The following is a 24,219-nucleotide window of genomic DNA, read 5'->3' as shown; positions in this document are numbered from 1 at the left end:
GTGGAAAAAGTTCTTTAGACTGTTAATGTTATGCACAAAAATGGTTCTTTTAACACTTGTTCACTGCTAGGTGTGGTATCTAAATCACCCCAATGGGGTACCTCAGGGTTCGGTGCTTGGTCCTCTTCTCTTTACAATTTCCAAACACATCACTGGGTCTCGGGCACATTAATTTATACATATTACTGCTGCACTGACAACATAAAACTCATTTTTTTAGCACCTTGCTATATGGTTGCTAGTGTGTTTTTAATGGCTGCTTACTGACCCAAGTCAAAGTCTATACAAGTATTTCTTTATACACATTCTTATGGTTCCATGAAGAAGCTTTAACAATCATGAAATCTTTACATTCCTCGATCCTTTATAGTGGCAAGGTTCTTTAGATTATTAAAATATTCTGCAAAAAAATGGTTCTTTTACGAACTGTTCACTGAAGGGTTCTTTTCTTTGAGGAACTCAGAATGGTCCTTCTGTGACATCACCGCGAGAAACGCATTTTGGAACCTTTATTTTTAAGAGCTTAATTTATTTCCATTCTGATTTTCTGTGCCGTGATATTGTGTTGCGACATCTGCTGGGTCAGTGCTGTGTCAAGCACAACTCGATCAGATGTTCAAGTATTGTTTTGATTAGGAACCTTTGGAAAGCCCTTTCTTGAAAAGAAGGAAATTGGGCGCACTCTTCTTGCTTCCTATAGCTTCTGCCAGGAAAATAAAGGCTTTTGTTCTGTGCAGATTACTCCGTAAACTCAGTTAACTCTCTGGCTGAACCTGCAGACCCTCTTTCATCTCAGGTAAAACAGCTGTAATACCTGAGTGACCTTTGTGATGGCCAGAGGTGACGCAGGTGTTCTTGGCCAGTGGGTGTTTGTGACAGGTTGACGTTGGGGTTTATTACGCTCGTCTCCACACTTCTCCTTGTGTTTAACAGATCCACGTGCGGACGCCCACTGCTTGCCTGGACTTTCTCACTGATGAGACAAGTGGGCGATTCAAGAGAGGAGAGCGGAACAAAATAACTTGTGGCCAAATGTCAGTAAATCGTGTAGCCCGCATCACCATGGGAACGAGCTGGGAAGAGACAACAACAGCGGCGGCGGACCGGTCTGTGGTTTCCTGAGATTATCTTTTTATTCTTTCACAGAGGTTCAGATGTTATTGTCATGCGCGCTTTGACTCTTTTTCTACCTCACAAAGCACCTGGAAAATGGCTCTATTTTAGTCGGAGCCCTGCTTTTAGAAGAATCTCACTGAATGAGTGTGATTTTGAGTCTTTGCACACCGGCGTGAATGGATGTTAGTATAGCACTGTGTGCCATATGGCAATAATCATTTTATCTCTGTCATTGTAGGCACGTTCTGTAGATGTATGTGGAAGCAGAGGTTTTTCGTCTTCTCCTCCTCCTCCTGCTCCCAGAGTTCAACTGGGTTCAGTAAGTGTGAGAATGACCCGACAGAGATCATTAGACCTGTTGTTTACGCTGCTTGTTAAAATATCATACCGTGACATTTTCTCAAACACGTTTGGTGGCTCCTGCTCTTGTTAAAATAAAGTTTCCCAAATGAGGAGAGCAAGTTCCCGTGATGCCTCCTGTAAATCAGTGGTCAGCGTTTTTGTCTTAAACAACACTGAATTTGAAGCTTTAATGTTTCCTGTTATGTTAAAAGTTTGATAAAGCAGCTTGTTTTTGAGCTTTTTTATTTATAGAAACTGGGAGTGTCAGTACATATTAAATTGATTAAGCACAGCTATTTTTGTGATTCTAGAATTAGAATTCTGTATATTCTTGAATAAAACAATAGTTATAATAATTACTATTATTAAACAGTAAGATGGGGGTTAATATATTTAATTAGATTTTTTTCATATATGAAAAAATAGCATTAGCAAACATGAACAAACAGTGAGTAGTGTATATTTTACAGCATTTATTCATCTTTGTTAATAAAATAGAATTGTGTGCTTGTGTAATATACACATACATAGTTTTTTTTTATTTTTACATTTTAAGTATTTTTTTTCTTTTAATATAACTAAATATCATTTTAAATAATCCTTCAAACCAACTCAGTCCATTTTAAAGGAATATTGTGGTTTGGACACAAGTTAAAGTCTACTGACAGAACTTACAAGCATGCATGTAGTATGTATGTATTGTATGTAGCATGCATACAAAAAACAAGTGTCTACAAATGCACATACATTGGAAGTCTGTGGGATGTGCAACACTTACGATGAATGTTTGTTCATTTTTACAAGCTGAGACATTTATTTAAATTATTTTCAACCATTCTGCTGATGCTGTAGAGCTCAACTGGTATTGAACAGAAGTTTAAGTTCTTAATTAACAAATCTTTATACAGTATGTGTACATATATAACAACGTACATTTATGCATTTGACAGATCCAAAAATCCAATTACAAATTATCCAAAATTACTTACATTGCACTTAATGTTTACATTTGATCAGTTCATGCATGGGAATCAAACTCATGACTTTTCTGTTGCTAGTGCCATGTTCTACATGCTATACTGTGTAAGCCACAGAATACTGATTTAAAGAATGTATGATGTTATAACAATATATATAGAGAGAGAGAGAGAGAGAAATGCAAATGTTTACTTGTCCACAAAACAAGATTCAAGCATTTAAACATAGGCCTTTAGATCATTTTTAAAGATTATAATAGATTCAGATTTATAATCGATAAATATTAGAACAGATTTTGTCCAACCTGGAGATGGCAGAGAAAACTGACTTTAGATTCTAATTTAATTTTTATGCATAGACTTCTCAAAAAAGCATTGATTTACTTTACACTTAAGATTTAATTTAGTTAGATTAGATAACGTTAGTTTGGATGAACTAACAATGAACAGTACTTCTACAGCATTTATTAATCTTAGCCATCTTAATTTGACCCTTTTACAAACACATTTTTAAAATCTAAAGTTCGATGTGTTAACATTAGATAATGCACTATCAACTGACATTAACAACAAACAATTGTTTAATTTATGATGTTCCATATGACACAACTTTCATAAAAGAAGATATTTGAAATTTGTTTGTTTGTGCATTCTGAACTATTTCTTTAAAAGTTTTCTACAGTGATATTACTGCAAAGTGGCAAAAAAAAAAAAAAAAACGTAACTCTTGATGCACAAATAAAGTGTAAAAACATAACAATGTGTCCATATTTGGATATTTCTGAATTGGTCTGAAGCCATTAGCCTCTCTGTGATGATAGACTTTAGATCTGTAAACACTATCATCAGCGCAGAATGGGCCGAAGTTGGACACCAGCTTTTGTTATGTGGATGATTATCTCAGATGTGCATAATATTTTCTGCAGATAAAAGTACAGTCTATAATTAATATCTAAGCCCCCTCATTGTTTCATAGAGAGATACTGTGGGCAAAGCCACCAACCGGCTTTTGCAAGCTCATCTGTGCATTTGTATGCACATGATGAAGACTTTTTAGATGATGGAATCAAAATGAAAGCATACTTGCATGACAGTAGCTCAGCCCATGATGCATCCTGGGAAATAAGAGTGAATTTGATCATCACTGTACTTTCATAGCCATAATGCTCCTCACCTCTCCAGGCAATTAGTTAATTGCATTTTAATGTTAAGCCCAGACAGCAGATGAGAGACAGACAGAGAGAGAGGTGGAGAGAGGCTAATAAAACAGCATACCTGGGGATGTGGTGTTGAACACAATTTGTGTTTTGCATTAAAAAGGAGAATGACACATTTCTCTACTCAAGATCATTTAAATAGATGCATGTATTAATTACTCACATGGTTCTGAATTTCATTTTCTGCTGTTTTGGTTGTTTTGTAGTGATTTTAGATGAATAGTTAAAGGAATAGTTCACCCAGAAATGAAAATGTACTCACCCTCAGGCCATCCAAGATGTAGGTGTGTTTGTTTCTTCATCAGAACAGATTTATAGAAATTCAGCTTTACATCACTTGCTCACCATTGGATCCTCTGTAGTGAATGGGTGCCGTCAGAATGAGAGTCCAAACAGCTGATAAAAACATCACAATAATCCACACCACTCCAGTCAATCAGTTAACATCTTAAAACAAAGTTAAAAGCTTTGTGTTTGTTAGAAACAAATTCATCATTACAGTGTTTTAACTTTAAATAGTCATTTCTGGCCAAAATACGAGTCCATAATCCATACTTCCTCCTGTGTGAAGTCCATCTCCTGTTGTCCTCTCACATCAATATCCACCCATAGCTTTGTTTAGAACTGTTTTGGACTGTTTTAGCTTGTAAACAGTGCTTGATTTGTGTGTATTTCTCTCCTGATTCAGACCATATGACTGGAGAAAGCAATATTATGGATAGAGGACACGCATTTTAACTGGAAGCGACAGTTTCAACTTTAAAATTGTCTTGATGAATTTGTTTATTACAGACATGCAGCTGGAGTGGTGTGGATTGCTTGTGGATTATTGTGATGTTTTTATCAGCTGTTTGGACTCTCATTCTGACGGCACCCATTCACCGCAGAGGATCCACTTGGTGAGCAAGTGATGCAGCGCTAGATTTCTCCAAATCTTAAAACTCATCTACATCTTGGATAGCCTGAAGGTAAGTGCATTTGCAGAAAAATTTCTTTCTTGTGGGAACTATTCCTTTAACTGAGCCAATATGTAATAATATAAATAATTCAGGATTTAAAAGATGTCATAATGTTTCGTTGTTTCTTTCTTAACATGTGAGCTAGACATACTTTACATGCACAAACGTTGAAACTCTACAGCTATATTTAAATCTGGGGAAAAGATTGTATGTCTGCTGTGACTTTAACATGCGTTTTCTCCAATTAGCTGACTTTTGGAAAAGTTGTGCACGAACAATATGGGTGTGCGTTTCTATAGTCCTCTCTCCAAGTTTCCAGGGAAACAGCAGATCAGAGAGCAGTAAATCAAACACAATTATACATCATCTCAGAGCACTATTTCATTCAAAATGCTTCTCTCTCACTGGCCAGCTATAAGATTCCACCAGTTGTGAATAATAGACAAAAAAGCTTTAATTGATGAGGCGCTTTGAACGGTGCCTGTTGCAGCCCACTCACAGTTATCCATGCATCATGATTTTCCTGACACAGAGATGCGGTTTTCCTGAATGAGAAATGGCACACTGCCCATTTCTGATTGATTCAATCATGCTATTTTCTGCTGTATGCATACTATGTGAAGTATGTAATGCCTGTGCTCCTTATTTAGTAATGTTTTGGACTTGTAAACGGTGCTTGATCTGTGCATATCACTCCTAATTCACACAAGGCAAATTTTTAACAGCTGGAGAAAGCAATATTATGGGCGCTTAAGGACTCATATTTTAGCTGAAAGCAATGGTTTGAAGTTAAAAAAAAAGTCTTGATGGATTTCTTTCTTACAAACAAGCAGCTTTTGGCTTCACTAGACATTAATCGATTGACTGGAGTGGTGTGGATTGCTTGTGGAGTATTGTGATGTTTTTATCAGCTGTTTGGACTCTCATTCTGACGGCACCCATTCACTGCAGAGGATCCACTTGGTGAGCAAGTGATGTAATGCTAAATTTCTCCAAATTTTAAAACTCATCTGCATCTTGGATGGCCAGCAGGTAAGTAGCCTACGTTTCCAGAAAATTTTCTTTCTTTTATGAACTGTTCCTTTAACCTAGTCAATATGTGCTCATTTACGGACTATTTCCAAGTTTACTTTTTGCATATAGAAAATAATGTGTTTTTTGAACCTTAAACCACATAAACACATTTCATTACACCAAATACGCCAAATAATGTGCTTTTTAGCAACGTCATATGACCCCTTTAAATAGAATGCATAACATACATGTAGTATTTAGTAAGCAGTCTGTTCTGTTCCTGCTGTACTCCTTAAGTAGTAGGCAGTATACAGAAGGCTATAAACAGTGCAGTAAGCATTACTCTAGTATTCTATTCCGAACTCACTGACGGACTGCGAGTAATTCCAGAGTGGTGCGCGCGCACGGTGCGCTATTAAAGCCTCGAGTAGCCGCGCATTGCCAACAGAGCGTTCTGTCCTGGAGTGAGACGCGAGACGAGCAACAACTCATGGACTGAAGCGAGGACGCTTACTTCAGATCCCGACCACAAACCACTTCACGTAAGTTCAACTGCAACAAGTTTTTAAAACAGGAGGAGCTTTGGGAAAGTTTAAATGCATGCATATATTCATTATATATTAATATATTTAATTACAAATGTATATAAAACTATGTATCGGAGCTAAATATCTGAGTATCAAACTATTGCACATTATAATGTGTTGTGGAATGTGAAAATAGCAATCGCATCAGCTTTACCGCGTTACAGCTGTTCGAAATTATGGTCAAATAAGGTTTTTGCGAATAGTAGCCTAGTAACATAACATAAAATGCCATCTGTTGAACATTTTTCTCTCTCAAAAATATACCAGGTCCGCCAAAGTACGCTATTTTATGAAAAATGGAACGTAATTAACACTTACAAAAAAAATATAGTAGACTTTCTTGGAAATACCTTCCTACACTGCTTGTAGGAGATCCCATATTCATTTATTAAAGTTTGAATTATTAGAAATTATATTTATATTATCTGTAGCCTGTGTAGCTATATTTTGTAAGAGATCATCAATCATTTCACATTTGCATGCAAAGTCTCTCAGGTGTGCCAATTTAGACGATGCAGATGTTTGTTTAAATAGACAGCGCCTGATATTATGAATAGGATTTACTTTTGAACAAATAAAGTCCCCCTTTGCAGCTCCATCTCACTGTTGCGCTTCTGCAGTCACAGAGCAAATGCTGCGCAGTCCGTATTTCACATCACAGTGTGCTGCGGTCTCCACACGTTAAACACTGACCTGAAGTGCAGCTGTTGCGCAGAGGACTCTTTCAGTGGGGAAAAAGATCCATGCATCAAGTGTATGGAGAAATTACCTAATAGCGAAAGTATTTTCAGCGTTTATAGAGCCAGGGACTCGCACCAAGAGAAAAATTTCATTAAAATGATTAACAAAAAATACTTTGTAAATTGCTTTTGATGCTATTAGAAAAATGTCTTTCAGGTCACTTACAAAAAAATTGAATTTTAAAAATTAATGATTGTTTTTTTCAGTTAAAAATTTAATATGACTTCGTTTGGTTATACCAGTAAAAATAATTGTTATGGGTCAGATCAGGAAGAAATAACTCACTAAGATGCACAGATTCATTTTTTACAGTGCAGAAACGTCATTAATGGGGTCATATGATGCTTTTTTAAAGATCATTATTTTGGCCAGATTGTCATAGCAAAGTCAGAATTACCTCCTCTCCTAGGTTCACGAAACGGTCGTCCATAAAATGCATTGCTGTTCTGTTGTAAGTGATCTTAAAGATTCCTAAATGCATCTACTTTCGGAAGGCCAAATAAAGTGCTTTTGCTTTCGCCTAGAAACACACAGCGTCTCCCTGACATGGCTGCTTCAACCCTAACTGCGGTTACTGAAACCACGCCTTCTTTCTTTGCGTGAACAGTTGGGCGGCATTATGCTAATATTTCCACATAGTGAGGTAGATATGTGGGGGCGTGTTAGAACGAGCCGTTTTAGGGGGGCGTGGCAGAGTCTTAACTTTGATAAAGAATATCTCTTTGGATTTGAGACTTTAGTCTTTGCAACTTCAGAGATCTTATCTATGCACAATCAGCTTGTAACACTCCAAAGAGAAAGGAAAACTTGAAATCGCATCATATGACCCCTTTAAATCTTTAAGTCTCTTTAATATAACCTCATTGTAAACCCAATTCAATACCTTCACAGACCCCCAGGTGTCCACAGACCTCTGCCTGAAAATCCTGGTAATAGAAAGTAAAAACTGTATACTCAAATGTGTGGTAGGATATTGTGATACTGGAAATACAACAAAAATCAATATAGAAATATTTAGGTAGTACTTAATGCAATAACGTCTAAACCTACTAGGTTTCATTGAAGTAAAAAATAAAATTTAATATGCCTGAATTAATCTGAATTGCAGAAGAAAAAAAATCAATTTTAAGATGAGAAAAGGGAGAAATAGCTCATTAAGATTTTTTTATACAGAGTACCTGTACTTACAGTTAATAAAATGCACACATAGTGTTCATTGGCTTTTTGAAACCATCTGTGTACATTCTGCATATATTTCTTATGTAAATAAGCTTTGCGGATTGAATGTGTAATGAAAGCATGATGCTGAGTGTATGTTGAGCCACGAGGTGACAGTGTACAATTGATAACGGAAAAGGAGACAGGTGTCAGCTGTCTTTAACAATTGCTTTTTAGTGTTAGCAATGTGTTAACATAGTGTCAGTATCTCCCAAGAATCCATTAGGTGACAGTGTACCCAAAGCAGCAAGGAGGTGGACGGAATTCAGTTCGTATTTGCATTCATGAATCGCAGGTGTCAGTGTGGGTTGATGATATTTCATCTCGCTCTCTGTGCCCATAGGGTGCAATTGCACATCTCTTCCAGACCCCGCCGAGAGATGTGGCTGCTGGAAAAGATCCGCGGTTCAGTGGAGGGAAATGTTCTCCGGCAGGGAGACTCGACTGACAAACAGAGCAAAGCCCCAACCTACAGCAACGTCCTCACCCCTGACAAGATTCCCGACTTCTTTATTCCGCCCAAATTGGTGTGCTGCCCCCCAGAAGAGGAGACGCCGGAAATGAAGCCAAAAAATGGGCTCCATTCTTCCACGCCCGAGCAGACCATATGCTGCAAGATGCCACAGGGCAGTCCGCGCAGCCCGCGCCTCATTAACAAGCTGGCTGGAGACACCAAGAACTTGCTCAAAGCTGCAAATCGCCACATCATCCAGGTTGAGAGCGCAGATGACTTGGTGGTCGGGGAAGTGGGCGTCCTCAACACAAACGCTGACCCCCAGTCCCAGACGGCCATGTCCTTGCCCTATGTACCCAAAGCGCAAACCTCCTACGGTTTTTCTACGCTCATGGAAAGTCCTCACACGAGACGTAAAGAGTCCCTCTTCCATAGCGACCCCACAAGTCCGCTCACCTCGCCCAACACCCAACGCAAGTCGCAGGGCAACCACTTAAACCCCAGTGACTGTAACATCTCCCATTCCAACCCCTACCGGTACTTCAGTGGAGGGGAGAGTGACACTTGCTCCTCGGCAGAGTCCTCCCCATTCAACTCCCCTCTGTTGTCCCGTTCCGCATCCCTCCTCAAGATGTTCACCCACGAAACCCAAGCCAAAGTGTCCCGGGCCAAGCGCTCCTTCGGTCGGCACAGCTCTCTCTCCACAGATGAGTGCAGCTCTGTGGAGACCAGCCCGAACATTCAGAAGCGCCTCCGTTGCCCTCCTTCTCCGGCATTCCGAGGACGGAAACATGGAGGCAACATGGATCGCTTCACGCAGCACACCGTCAACCTCCACAAGGGAGGAACTCTACGCATCTGCACAGACTACGACATCGACGCCTCCAGGCTTCACGTCCGCGTGCTGGCGGCCGAGGCTCTCTACGATAAGCAGTACGATGCGAAGAGCATCAACTGTTGCGTGGCTCTGTACCTGAACCCGGGAAAGCTCCAGAAACAGCGGAGCACCATTATCAAGAACAGCCGCAACCCTGTCTTCAACGAGGACTTCTACTTTGACTCCCTTCCGGTTGTGCAGGTGAAAAACCTCGCCATCAAGATGAAGGTAGTCAACAAAGGCACCAGTCTAAAGAGAAATACCTTATTGGGAGAGAGGGAGGTACCCCTGAAGGAGTTACTTTCCGGGATATAGAGGTCAGATTTTGTCCTCCAGACACACCAATGCGGTCTTCACCTAACAGAACCAGACAAGGAAATATCCCAGCTTTGAGTCCTCAAAGTGATTTGGTCCCTTTGGTTGCAGAACTCTCCAACTAACTGTGTGCAGCTTCCCAACATGTTTACCAGCAGTGAGAGTGAATGGATGTACAGTACTGTATGTGTGAGATATTCTGTAAATTTGGCCCATGAGTGTACAGGCATGCTTCGATTGTATACATGTGAGTTCCCAGGGTTTGTGTTTGTTGAGACCAGTGTCTTCTTGATTCCAGACCCTGCTGGGTCTCACTGTTGGAGACACAGATAGATAAAACAGCTCCCCATCCACATGGCATATCTTGACAACAAAAGCACATTATTGTAGACTGACGCTTTGAAGTCACTTAAGGCCAGATGCAAATGCATGCTTCATCAGCCGTTTGAGCCTTAAAATGACGAGAATGACAAATATATATTTGTCCCCCATATTGCTATAATAACAGTGTTTTGCCTTATGCCTCTTTAATTCCGCTCTTGAGACTGTGACATTTCTCTCACTGTAAAACTGGACTTTTGATGTTTTTTTTTTCTTTTTGAACGCTGAATCTGTGCAGTTAAAAACACCCTTCAGCCTTATTGAGTGACAAGCTGCTCACTTTGAGTGACACTGAACTTTTTAGAGAGGGCGTGATTCGTGATTGGACAGAGCATATGACATCATCATGAATGTCAAGACAATGTGATTTCTGTAAATAGAAGGCTCTTTTAAATCTGCTTCTGTGTAGCTGCATCTGAAATCACTCCCTATTCCCTATAAAGTTGACTAAATATTACGCAGTTTGGAGAAAGAGTTCAAAATACTACTGGAAACAAATGTGCCAAAAACTACCATGGTATTACCATGTTTTTTTTGGACATGCTTGTGACAATGCTATGACATTTTTTGCAGTTACTTGGATTGGCATGGGTTCTTGGGCATGTACCATAGTTTTGACATTTACCACGGTGATTTATATGAAAATGGTAACCATGCAGTACCATAGTATATGTCAGAGTATTGTAGTATTACGATACCTGATCTAATACCATTGCTTTACCATGGTAATATCATCGTTTTTTTGGGCATGTACTGTGAAAATACCTTGCTTTTGGACAAGTACCATGCTGATACCATAAAGTACCATATTTGCATGGCAGTTTATACCCTTATTTTTTCACATGACCCAAAGTTTTGGACATGTAACCTGAATATATCTTAGTATTCTTTGAAGTACCATGATACTGTGTATATCAAAATATTTACCATGGTACTGTTTTTGCAAGGGATATACTAGTAACCAAAAGTTGCACAGGTTAAACTGTTATACCGAGGCTATGCTAACATACACAATGCTTGCAAAGAAGTTTCTTCAGAACAACAACGTATGTGTTGACGTTTCTAAAGGGCATTAACGGTGCCCACTAGTGCCATTTTAGCTTAAATCTCAGGTTAGGGAACATATTGCATTTTCGTATGTGTGCACTTTAACACGTTGTTGACTTGCAACAGTTTATGGTGCATTGTGGGTATCGTTTAGTAAAGTATAAAATTGTTCAATAAGATGTGGGATATCCCCCAGGAAATATGGAGTTTTTTCATACAGCGTTTATGTTCAGAAAGTGTTCAGTTGATTATTCTTCTATTAAATATGTGCACAGAGTTTTGGCATGTTTATAGTAGATGTGTTTGTAGATGTTTTCCAGTGGGAGCAGTTGCATGGCAAAATGTTCAAGCCCACATGTTTTCTTTTCTATTGTTATTGAGTCAGATGGTGAACATGTAAGATATAAGCTCACATCTTTTCTTCACGTCATCCCCTGTATTGGATCCACAACACTAACACTATTTTGTATATTGTACTTGATACTCATTTTTACCACAGAGCACAACAGTGACTGTACATTTTTTCCCCAATTTTGGACATGTATTTTTCTCATTCATTTTCTCCACTGGTAATTTGAGAAAAAGGTGTTAAATAATAATAGGCTGAAATGAAAAGTCTGTCTTGAAAGGTTTATATCTTACAGTTAAAAACCTGAAAATTAATTTTCACCTCACCCTAAGGTTTCACTTAAATGCTGTTGATTAAAGCCGAGTCAGATAAATTTGGACTTTAAAATTACCCTTGTATAAGACACTGTAATGCGTCATACATGGCAAGCTCTTTGTTTGACCTAAAGAGTGTCCGGTAATATTCCTGAGAGCTCTTCAATCAGGTTGCCACACTCTTCTGTTCTTGAGTGGATTCACACAATTGCACCGCTATTAGAAGTGAGACAGATTGTCTTGCAGTTCTGGCTTCAGCTCAAGGTAACACATCTGTGTGTTTCTGATGAATCATTTGCATATCCTTAAGGGTGAAGTGTGTAATTTTTGTGCCACATGCGACACCAAATGGAATTGCAACTAGTTTTTCATGTTTTGTTTTTCCAATGGAACGTGAGTGATTTCCTTGTGCAAAAGTTTCTAAGGAGTTATTGTTGGTTGCCACCTCAGAAATTCGTTTCAGAGGCTTTTGATTGAAGATTATTAAGAGTTTTTTTTTTTTTTTTTTTGAGTAACATGCAGATGAATCATGCACAATAAAGTTGCAGTCACAGTAGCAAAATTTTGCATGCAAAAATTGGCCCATTGTCTATTGTCAGTAGTGTAGCAATGCATGAAGTGCAACTCACTTTCAAACCAAACATCTTTCCGGTGGTCAACGTGGCAAAAGTGTACGATTACCTTTAACCTGTTGAGAAATCTTCATGGCTAAATCTTTCTTCCACATGCAAAATTCCCTTTTAAAATGGCTTGATTTTGACTGCAAAAATTCCAAACCTTAAAGCTCAGAAAGTGCATTAAGAAAACAGTCAGTTTTCATTTCATCTTGACTTCTATTGCTCTTTTAGATTTAGTTTCATGATATAGCATGTGGCATACATTTGAATAATCAGTTTTAGTGCTAAACAGTCTTTCCCTTTAAATGCAATTATTTTGTCATTTCCGTTTTCCATTTTTCTTTCATTCATTGATTTGTACCTGTTGAGTTACCATCTTTCAACTTTCATTGAAAGCACTTCCATGTCACGTTTGCCAAGCTGAAAACATGTATTAGACATTAAAGGGGGAAAAAAAGCACTTGGACCAAATGGTCCACAATTACATGAATTCTATTTTCAGCGCTCTTTCAAAAAGGCCAAATTAGATTTCCCATCAGAGCCACGTAGAAAACAGAAAGCCTTATTCCTGTCGGAGACTGAGCTCTTTTTGATTGGCAGAGAATTCAAATTAGAAGATGAGAAATAGATTCCAGAAGGGATTCAATATGGGGGGTGTTAAATCACATTCATTTCCGTAACCATCTTCCTGTACGTGAGATTAAAGTCTCGCACTTGTGTTTCGGATAATTCATGGAAAATGAAGTGCCTATCTACTGTACTTGATTCCCGTTCCTTCCCTGAGCCCGTCACCAGCCGCAGCGTTCCTATGCATGTGTACATAAACACCCCTCACCTGTGATGTGCCGTTTCAAACCCGGAAATCAGCATTCCTAAATAGTGTGGTGTTTCGGCTTGTTGTTATTCTGAAGACGGATGTGGTTTTGATTAGATGCACTGTCGTCATGCCGTTTATTTTTGTTTGTTTGTTTGTTTGTTTTAGCTTCTTTCCAGTGGTTTATTCTCTCTCTGTGTCTCTTCTTCTTTTCCAGACTGATTTTCTATTCATACCTTTACTGGGATCATGCTATTGCTTTGTCTATTTTCTTACTTTGCTCAATAAAAGTTGTGTAGATGGTATACAACGATTGATCTCTGTCCTTTAACAGTCCAGAATGTTTCTGGAGAGGTGAAAATGATTTTGTGTATTTTCAGCTTTGTGTGCAGTTACTAGCACACATGCATATTTGTATAGACACTTGCATACACATACAATATCAACAGCATCTAAATCTTTAGAGACATACAAATAATTTGAGCTTCAAAAAATATCAAATTCATAGTGTTGTTTTATTGCATTTCTAATCATTGTACACTCATGTCTGAATTTAATTCTGTCATGGCAACTCTCTGAGGGATTGGCATGGTAATGTACATGACAATGTTAATGTATTTGGTCTTGGCGGAATAGATCTGCTACGCTGCTGCTGCTGCGGCAGAGCAAGTATCGAGACTTGCTACTGCCAATACATCCACAACATGCTGCTGTAAGCATGTAAGAAATACTGCTGCTGCACATATAACACATATGAATAACCCCCATATAGTGTACATGAATCACCCCGTAGCAGATCTATACAGGTGGAGCTGGGGAAGGTGGAGGGTTTCTGAAGTGCACTGCAAACTGCTACAGCAAACAAAAGCCAGGTATTTGAATATTGAGCAGTAAGCTCATTGGCTACCGATACAGGAGAGAACCAATCAGCTGCCATGTGACAATGATGTCGCCAGGTCAGATTGAGCTAGACCTATCGGACTGCGCCATCTAGAGTTTCATGCCAGAACTCTGTATTTGTCTGGAAAGCTCTACAGAAAGAGTGCAAATGACATTACTTTTATAAGTCCCGTCTGGATTTCATTTATATAGGAATTTTCCATTAAAAAGTCATTATCAGACAAAGTTTCTCCATCTTTTATTGCTAAATGAGAGTTGCACTATGGCACTGTGTATTAAACTCAAACACCTGCATTACAAATTCCCTCAATTCCAATTCTAACCTGATTTTAATGGATTTGTAATATTTCTAATAATAATATAGTAATGGTAATATTTCTAGAAATGTCCGGCCCAATGTATATTGTTTAAATTAAAGAATTTTCTGTAATGATTTTTCACCGTTACAATTTTGAATTATGCATATTGAAGGAAATGTTACACTTTAATGTAAAAGGTACTGGTAATTGTCTAATTGTGGTGGTTTTATGATTTAACAATTGCTGAGATGTTAAAATTGAATGCTATACATGCATAAGCCTACAGAAAGTGGAAGAGACCACTGCAAAATGTGGTAACTGTTGACAGCGGCATAGATGATTACTGATCTAGTCTAATCAAATAAGAAAATCTTTCTTTAGAACATCAGTACGTTCTGTCTGAGCCTGAAAAATCATAATTGGACACATTATGTGTTCTGGGCTTGTGTCCAAATGGCAGATTTGTTGTTTGTTTTTCTCCAGGTGCGCTGCCGAAACATATGAAGATGCGGTTTATGGTGAAATAACAAAAATGTGTACTTTGCGATCAAAAAAGTAGGTTTGCACGCATGCGATCTGATGGCAAAAAACCTAAATGTTGGTTTCATCACACCGTAAAACCTTCTTGCCTCTGCTTCAGTCTCCAACTGATCTTCTGGCAAACCATATCTGAGATGTCAGATGGCATCTTTGACAGCAGCTTTTCTTTGCTGCCGTCTTATAAACCTGTGGCTGGAGAAACACCCGAGATGCTTGCAGCTCCTTCAGATTTGTCATTGGGTTCTCAGTGGCCTCCCATGCTTGGTCAGTTTTTGAGCATGTCGTGCTTTTGGTACATTTATAATTGTAATCAAGACAACTCTTTACATTACTGATTGGGATTACTGTACATATAGAAGTATAGTTCAGTTAATAAATGTATAAAGGTCTGATTTATACCAGAGCATGTGAGCGAAGCGGAGCGGTGTGACGCTCCGCTACATTTTCCGCTCTATGGACGTGTGCTCCACTCAGTCGCTCTAACCGGCCAAGCAAGCGCTCCGTTAATATTCCGCTCACGCTCGCCGTAAACCAATTCCCACTCAGATCCCGCTCCGTTCTGTAAAGAACAAATTTGCGTGCATTATATTAGATTATAAATTACTGCTGCCTATATCTAGCCTACATTCTGTAGGACTACCTATTGGTTCAACTGAGATTATTTAATAACTACAGAGCTCCGAATATAATTTGAATTAACAATTCGTTTCTACGACGTCAGCACGATTTATTATTTTTTTTATTAATTTATTATTATTTATTAATTTTAAGCAATAATGATTTTAATAAGTAATTACGAAATATAATAATTCATTCCACGATTTAGGCCTACTAAAACTAGGGAATGAACGAATTAACGAACGAATGAATTCGTGCCAGCTAAGTCTAAACAAGAGAACGAATACTTAATTCGTGGCCATAATTTAGACTAAACGAAAAAATTAATTTTTAATTCGTGGCCATAATGTAGTCCTAGCATAAAAGAGAACTAGCCTATTCTAAATTCGTGGCCGTGATTTTGTCTGCATGTCATGATCGGGGCTCCGTACAACCGAATATAACCTTAGCCTACCTGTTTATTCATTTATTATGGTATGTAACTAGCTCACCTTTTGCTGCACCATGTTTGCGTAGCACATCTTCGTGCTCTCTGTAATCAATATGAATCTGTACTAACTTTAACAGTCTCCCCACACTCCCTCTCAGTTTCTTCTCCCTGCTCATTCTTAACTGATTTTTACTTTACATTTATGTATAAGGCTTGCAACTTCGTTGAAACAATATCTGAACTCCATAACTGCTCTACTATTCTCGATCTCTACAGATTCTCGATCTCGAACAAGCAAATCACCAAACGGCATTCTGGGTTGAGCGAGTGGCGCTGAGCGTATTGAGCGAGCGGAGCGGAATCTTCAGAAAGGCGCTCTGCGCTCTAAAGGAAATATTACCACTCCGCTCCCCGCTCCGCTCCGCTCAAATGGTTTTATGCTTTGCTGAATGAAAAGTGTTTTCTTTTCCAGTGTGAGTCTCCAGCAAGCTGAACAACAAATTGTGCTGCGTTATCTTCTTGTGTGAGAATCTCTGGTTAGCAAGGTCAAGTTATTTTTGTGAAATTGCAGCTGGTCTTTGTTGTCTGTAAAGGAAACTTTCCCACTTTAGTGCTTCTTGATTCTGTACTACTGTCTAGCTTTTCACACTGTACAGCCATTGGAACAGTTTTGGAGAAATTTCATCACTTGCTCATCAATGGATCCTCCGCAGTGAATGGGTGCCGTCAGAATGCAAACAGCTGATAAAAACATCACCCACAAGTAATCCACACCACTCCTGTCCATCAATTAACATCTTTTGAAGCAAAAATCTGCATGTTTGTATGAAACAAATCCATCATTAAGACAATTTTAACTTTTCAACTTCTGGCTAACATTTCTCCATGACTATTCTGACGGAGAAACAAGCTTATCTACATCTTGGAATTCATTCAATAAGATTTTATTATTATTATTATTATTGACCTTCTTTGCACACACACACACACATACAGAGAGAGAGAGAGCTGTGCTAACATAAACCAGTGTATGTAAACTGATAGGCTTGTTTTTTATTTGTATAAGGATTTTGTATTTCCATAGATGGTTAATGTTTTGGACAGGTTTGCTTTGGACAGATGCATTTGCATTTATTTCACTGTCAGCCTATTTTATCAAAGTGACTTATAAAACGGTGCTTAAATTGTTCTGTTAAATCAATTAGGAGCACAAGATACAAAGAAAATGAAAGAATGATGTGCTGTTAGTAGCATAGCACTCTGACAGATCCTAATTTATGGGTAGAAGATACACAAACCTAGACAGTTAGGAAACTCAGGACAGTTTTTTAGACAGTTTTAGATTTGCGTTTTAATATTCCACTGGTCATAAAGCTTTTCAGATGGATTCCAAGGCTTTTTAGGTCGGGTAGAATCTGCGATCTCTGAGCCAGTTCGTTTTCTGGCTTCAATGGCAGCAATACGCTGTGTTTTCAGCTAACTGGCAACCCGGGCTTTTGCAAATCAGTGGGCGGAGTCACACAGACCAAAACAAAAACAGACATTCCGACACAGAATTCATTGAAAGTAGAATAACTGTAGCGTTGTTATTTGGAGAGACATTGAACTTAGCATGTTTCCTAAATACCTGTAAACATATTATGGTATTTTTATGCTTCAGTACAGTCAAAAAAATTACATACAGAACCTTTAATCATGAAAATTGCTTATCAATAGAAAACTTTGTAGAGTGTTGTGGGTGTTGCTTTATGGTTTTCTGGGTGATTACTAGGTGTTTTCTGCTGGATTTAGGGTGGTCTTTAGGTGGTTTAGTGTGGATCTTTACTGACCCGTCTTCAAGTCTCTAATATTCTGGTCTATAAATATTGTGTCCCTCCTTCAGTGTAAGTCTGCTGGATTTTATAAATGCATGTTGTATTTCGCATATGCATTTATAATGCATCATGTATTTTCTGCCTGCTGTGTCTTTGTTACGAGGCCATGTTGGAAACACAGTATCAACTTTAAACTGGTAAGACGCAAAAATACTCCTCCACTAAGTAGAAAATGTTGCTATGGCAACAAAAGAACCATTGTCTCCTGATGCAAAGGGTGAATGTTCTGAGAGTGGCTATATTTCATCAGATCACATGAGCCATAAAAGTTGAGCATAACTCACAGAAGTTTAGGAAATGTTTCCTCTAAGGCTTGTTATGGTCATAAAGCAGACGCTGTGATCTTTCACCGGTATTCCCCAGCGCCGCTCACTGAAAACAATTCCATGGTTATTCTTGATCGGCTGAGCCAATATAGACTCAGTCACTTTCAGAGTCAATGCAAAAGGGCATTAAAGCAAATGAAATGTCTCTGAGGGGAGCGAAACTGCAGTCTGGTGTCAAACCAGATGCATTTTAAGAAACAAAATGCAAGCAAACTGAAAATGAAGTTCATTTGGGACTCTTTAGAACTGAGAATTCTGTTGATTTTATTTTAATTTATTTATGACCAGTGGATCAAAGTTTGATAACATTCATGAACTTGGCATGATTGTGTCAAATATTTTCTACGAAGTTTGGTCTATTGTGCCACGATTAGACATCATCTAGGGCTGTTGTTTTGCAAATTTTAACATTTTTATGAAGATTCAGCTTCAGCTCTGAAATATTTTTTCAGTTTATGATTGTAGTTTTAGGTTTCAGATTTTCATGGTTGATTTGATTTCAGAACATACATTTAATTTTATCTTTTCAAATTCAGTTTAGTTGATTTCTAATTTATCTAATTAACAATTTTCTAATTAATATTTTGAATTAGCTTTTATTTTTTAGATTATAAGTTTTCATTTTAATTTAGTTTTAGTAATTTTATGTATTTTTTAAATCATTTTTATTAGTTGTATTATTTTTTCTATTTTCTATTCTATTTCTTTTTAGTTTAGATTAATTAATTAATTTATTTATTTTCAGTTTTGGTACTTAAACTTTAACTTGCTTCAGTTAGTTGCCAAGTTTAAGAAAACTGCTTGTGTTTATCCTTGCTGCAAGTGAACCAAATTTAATGTAATCTAGGTTGTATTTATCTTTTACATTACAGTTTTGATCACAGTTTTTGAAGATGAGGGCATATCTTGCACTTAGTCTAATTTAGTGTTTAATTTGCACTGAAATAACATATTTGATTGAACTTTGACATCACATTTTAACAATGTACAGTTATATGAGTAATTGCATTTTATTATTTGCATGCAGCGTTGTTTTCCCCTGCTGTCTGTGAGCATCAGCACAGACCTGCTGCGACACACCAGTCGAGAACCACTGATCTGGAGCAGCATTAAATGACGTGCTGCTCAATTTCCAGAAGGGTCTTTATGTGTCGAGCGGTCTTGACATCTGTAACCTTCATTCTCATGAATTCCACTTTTCTCCCCAGCTCTCACGGTGCCATTACTGTAAATAGATCTGCATGAGTGTATGTGAGTGGGTTTGTGCACATGAGTGTCTCTGTGTGGTGTTTGTGTGTGCATGTGGGCATTTATGGAAACCATCTTCATATGATATAAATAACATGACACATCCAGGCACATCCATCCTGTAATGTTTGAACTTGTTTCAGAAAAGAAACCATCAAAATATGTTATTGAGCTAAAATATGTGCTAAATGCGTTCATTAATTCTTTCAGGTTGTTTTGCAAATCTCAACATTCTTTTCCTGTAAACACACAAGGCACGATTTTATTCATGAAACATTTCAGGTTTTAATTTTAGGTTTCAGATTTTCATAGTTCGTTTTATTTGAAAAGATAAAAGTTAATCGTTGCCCCGCACTAGATAAGCTTATGTTAGTTATGTTATATTATAATTTAAATAAAAAATTATAGAAATAATCATAAAAACTAAATAAATGTATTAATATTTTTATATTTTCAGTTATTAAATCTTAGTATTTTAATGTACTTTTGTCATTTTATAATTAGTTTTAGGTTGAGCAATTTTAGTACTTTAAATCAGGTTTATTAAAGGGAACAAAAACTGAAACTAAAACCAAGCAAAAACAAAATCAACTTGAACTAAACTAAACTAAAATAAACTAAAATATATCATTTTAATTAGCTGCTAATGCAACATTTCTCGTTTTCATTTAGTTTAACTTGATGTACTAAAACTGAAATAAAAATGAATTAAAACTAGACATTAAAAACTAAAAACAATTACAAAAAAGCACAACAAATTAACTAAAACTTTAGAATGAAAGCAAAAACGGAAATATAAAAATAATAACTATTTCAAAATTTAAATACAAATTTATAATAATAAATGATGCTAAAATAACCCTGCTTTCAACTTTAACTTACTTTATTTCAGTTAGCTGCCACAGAAACATTTCTACTTTTTTTAGTTTATCTCTGTCCATTAAAATATTTGGTAACACTTTAGAACAGGGAACACTTATTCACTATTAACTACGAATTTTCCCTCAATAAATTCCTAATTTGCTGCTTATTAATAGTTAGTAAGGTAGTTGTTAAGTTTAGTTATTGGGTAGGATTAGGGATGTAGAATAAGGTCATGTAGAATAAGGCATTAATATGTGCTTAATTACTACTAATAAATGTTTAATATTCTAGTAATATGCATGCTAATAAGCAACTAGTTAAGAGACCCTAAATTAAAGTGTTACCAAATATTTTTATTTATTTATTTATTTTATTTTATTTTTTTTCATGACACCCCCAACATGAGGATAATAAGTAATGTAAATATGAGATCATTCATTTTGGACCACCTTGGACCAGTCTGGTCAAGATGAAGACTTTTACCTCAGTAAAAGTTTCTGAATCTGAAGTGCCGGCTAAGCGAACAATACAAGCAAAAGCAGGCAATAATTTAGTCCGAATTTTTTGCACTAATGTAAAACACAGGGCCCTTTACTCACCCTACTGTGGAGAAGGAACCGGTGCAGGCTGGGAGTTGTGTTTGATTGGTCGGTGTTCTCCTCACAGACGCCTCTGAGTGTGTAGATGAAAGCTCGCGTGGTGAGTTTTGATGATTGCGAAGCAATGGTGAATAAAGGAGCCAAAACGCTGCCGCACACCAATCACAGCCTAATCAACATGAGCAGTGCGCTATCTGCTCTAAAGGCACAGGACTGCATATTCAACTGCTATTTATAAAAGATCAAATGCTGCCGGCCGCTCACTGATATTTCAGTCAAAGCACAGCGCTGTGTTTTTATTAGATGGCAATTTAGATTCGACCCCAGAGCTTTTGTGTCCAGCTTTTGTTGGGTGCTTATGACCCACTTTATATCCTGAAGTGCACACGTATATAAATACATAGGTGCACATATTGTGCCATGCTGATTGCGTGTATTCAAACAATTAATCAGAATGTGCATAGATGAACAGTCTGGTCATGAGATCCAGTCAACAAGCAGTCACTTATTTTTTGCTTTTGTGTTGCTGCCATAGCAACATGAGAAGATATTTTGTTATTTTATTTCTAATTTGGGTATGTAGAATTTATTATATGGATATGTTTGAAGGCACTGCAGCTCAAAAACCTTGGTTTCCAGTGAATGATTCAACTTGACCTTTAAATAGTTTCATTCAAAGCAACTGTATGAGCATTCGTGTATTTTTGCGACTTTGGAGCCCCTACAGTTAAGTGAGTGGAATTCAGTGTCGTGATTATATAGCTGTCGCAATTACAGTAAATAGCTGTAGGTGCGCATTCGTTGCTGCCATAAAGCGATCCGCTCATTTCGCAGGATTTCGTACCCGCTCATCAATAACAGAAAACCATTCACATTATTAGAAGTCAGTGAACGATCAGAATGATTTTGAAACTGACATTTCAAAAAAAAAACGTATATACAGTTGCTTTAAACAAATGACATTGTGTTTAGAGGATCTGTAGGCTATTAGCAGTAATTTCAGTGTGAGAGTTTCTACATCTCGCCTATGTAAACAATATTTCATATTCCACAGATAATGTGTGGGACGACGCTTTTTCTGGCAGGCTCCTCGCTTCAAGGTGAAGTGTGTGATTTCTGTGCAACTAAGCATCGCTGTTGGATGAGCCAATGTTTCTGTGTCGGGCCGCTGAAACGGAGCAATGTTTTGATAGCGCTGCAGTGTTTACTCTTTTGAGGAAAAGCAACTTACACATGTTTGCTGCATATTAAGCTAGAATTGGAGGAAATTACACAAATCATCTTCAACATAATTCATGGTGATCCAAGCATGAAGCGCTGATCAGATATTACGGCTTGTAGCATTGAATTATTTGTATCTGAGTTTATATTTGATATAAAACAAGTGTACAATTATAACTATGATTTAGTTTAACATTTTGTAATTCCTTCTTTTGAAGGCAAACTTAATACACATTTCTGAGCTTATTGTGAATGATTGATTATTTGAAAGAAATCTGCACCATTTATATAAAGATCACCCTCTTTTTACCATCCAATCAACTACTGATGAAGTGTAATAAAATGTTATGCTCACCAATGGATGCTCTGCGGTGAATGGGTGCCGTCAGGATGAGAGACCAAACAGCTGATAAAAACATCACAATAATCCACAGGTAAATCACAGGACTCCAGTGTATCAATTAACATCTTGTAACGTGAAAACCTGTATGTTTGTTAGAAACAAATCCATCATTACGACATTTTTAACCTAAAGACTTTGCTTCTAGTAGAAATATGAATCCAAATGAATAAGGATTCCTTTAGTGGAGAAAGTCCATCCCCTGTTGTCATCCCACATTGAAATGTTTGTTTTGGACTGTTTTGGCTTGTAAACAGTGCTTGATCTGTGCATATTTCTCTCCTGATTCAAATGAGGCTTTTTTTTTTTCAATATAATGGATAAAAGACTCATATTTTAGCCAGCGGCAACAGTTTCTGAGCTATTGCTTTAATGTTAGTTTCATGCTGTTTTCTGTAATTTTTTTAACATTATACAGCTCCTGGTGTATCATTATATATAAATGCACAGCATGAACATCCTTCAAAACATCCCAGAAGAAAGCAAGTCAACTTTGGACTGACATGAGGGTGAGTAAATTACATTTTGGGTGAAGTAACCATCTAAAAAGAGCCTCAGTAACCCTGTAAAGCATTTTCACTGGTGGAGAGCAGGCAACATTATTCAAACATCATTCCATGGGCTATCGTGTATTTTCCCACAAAACTTGTACTCATCTGCATTTAAAGTGGGCATATTCAGTTTCAGAACTGCTCGGTCGTCATAGCAATGAAGAGGTGTTTGGCAGTGCTTGCAGTTCATGAGTGTATGATTATGTGATATTGATTTGTTCAGTGTGCTGAATGTGTGATATCTGTCCTCAAGTTTCAGTTCAAAAGAAAATGCCAAAGCTTTTTGTTGCCTTTTGCATTATTGTAATTTTTTGTTCAAATCAAAATATAATATGAAAAAAAAAAGATAATAATAATAATACAAAAGATAACATATTTTTGATATTGCAGTGTTTAAAAAAATTAAGCAAATTAAATGAAAAACAACTAAATGTATTATTATGGAAAAATTAGAAGATCAGCTTTTGGTATAGGAAAAAAGTGTAAACAATAACGACAGTAAATGTTATTTTTGAGTGAAGATAGTGGGAAAAGTCCCAGCAATTTGGTAAATGGGATTAGATGGCAGGAACAGTTGTAAGCTTTTACGCTTTTATTTTCTTCCTATTGATCTTTGAACGTTGCTATTTCTCTGACATAAATAGCTCACAGTTGAATGGCGGCATCTCTGCTTGGGCCTAATAATGCACATTCAGGCACTGTGAACATTTGCAGCTGGTGTTAAATTGTGTTGACCGGGTTTATAAGTGAATTTGTTCTCTTTTGTGTGTTCAGTTCGTTAGTATCATTGATATACTATTATAGTCACCAGCAGGGGCGTAGATTACGCGGGGGACGCGGGGGATGTGTCCCCACCACTTTTAATATCACGTAAATTTGTCCCCCGCATTTTTCGGGCAAGTGTGTTCGCATAGAAGTTTTCAAGAGCCGGTGTGAATAAATATAGATTTAAATTCAAAGAGACAGGATAGTCTGTGCATGATCTGATGTTTTATTCGGACCCAGAATAA

The 24,219-nt window shown here is 37.4% G+C and overlaps 1 protein-coding gene across 2 annotated transcripts; it reads left to right on the top strand.

Annotated features, from left to right (window-relative positions):
- The first annotated feature begins 5,944 nt into the window (after positions 1–5,944).
- Positions 5,945–13,520, top strand: LOC107696035 (C2 calcium-dependent domain-containing protein 4C-like). Of its 2 annotated transcripts, none has more exons than XM_016496176.1 (2): positions 5,945–6,167; positions 8,515–13,520. In XM_016496176.1, exon 2 carries the CDS (start codon positions 8,552–8,554, stop codon positions 9,815–9,817), a length of 1,266 nt encoding a protein of 421 aa, XP_016351662.1. In that variant the 5' UTR covers positions 5,945–6,167; positions 8,515–8,551; the 3' UTR covers positions 9,818–13,520. The 2 variants fall into 2 exon arrangements, with proteins under 2 accessions (XP_016351662.1, XP_016351672.1); XM_016496186.1 differs by lacking the exon at positions 5,945–6,167 and adding an exon at positions 8,375–8,425.
- The last annotated feature ends 10,699 nt before the right edge of the window (positions 13,521–24,219 follow it).

The sequence above is a fragment of the Sinocyclocheilus anshuiensis genome, unplaced genomic scaffold (genome assembly GCF_001515605.1).
Source record: "Sinocyclocheilus anshuiensis isolate Anshui unplaced genomic scaffold, SAMN03320099.WGS_v1.1 scaffold217, whole genome shotgun sequence".
Lineage (NCBI taxonomy): Eukaryota > Metazoa > Chordata > Actinopteri > Cypriniformes > Cyprinidae > Sinocyclocheilus > Sinocyclocheilus anshuiensis.
This window is presented reverse-complemented; position numbering and strand designations above follow the sequence as displayed.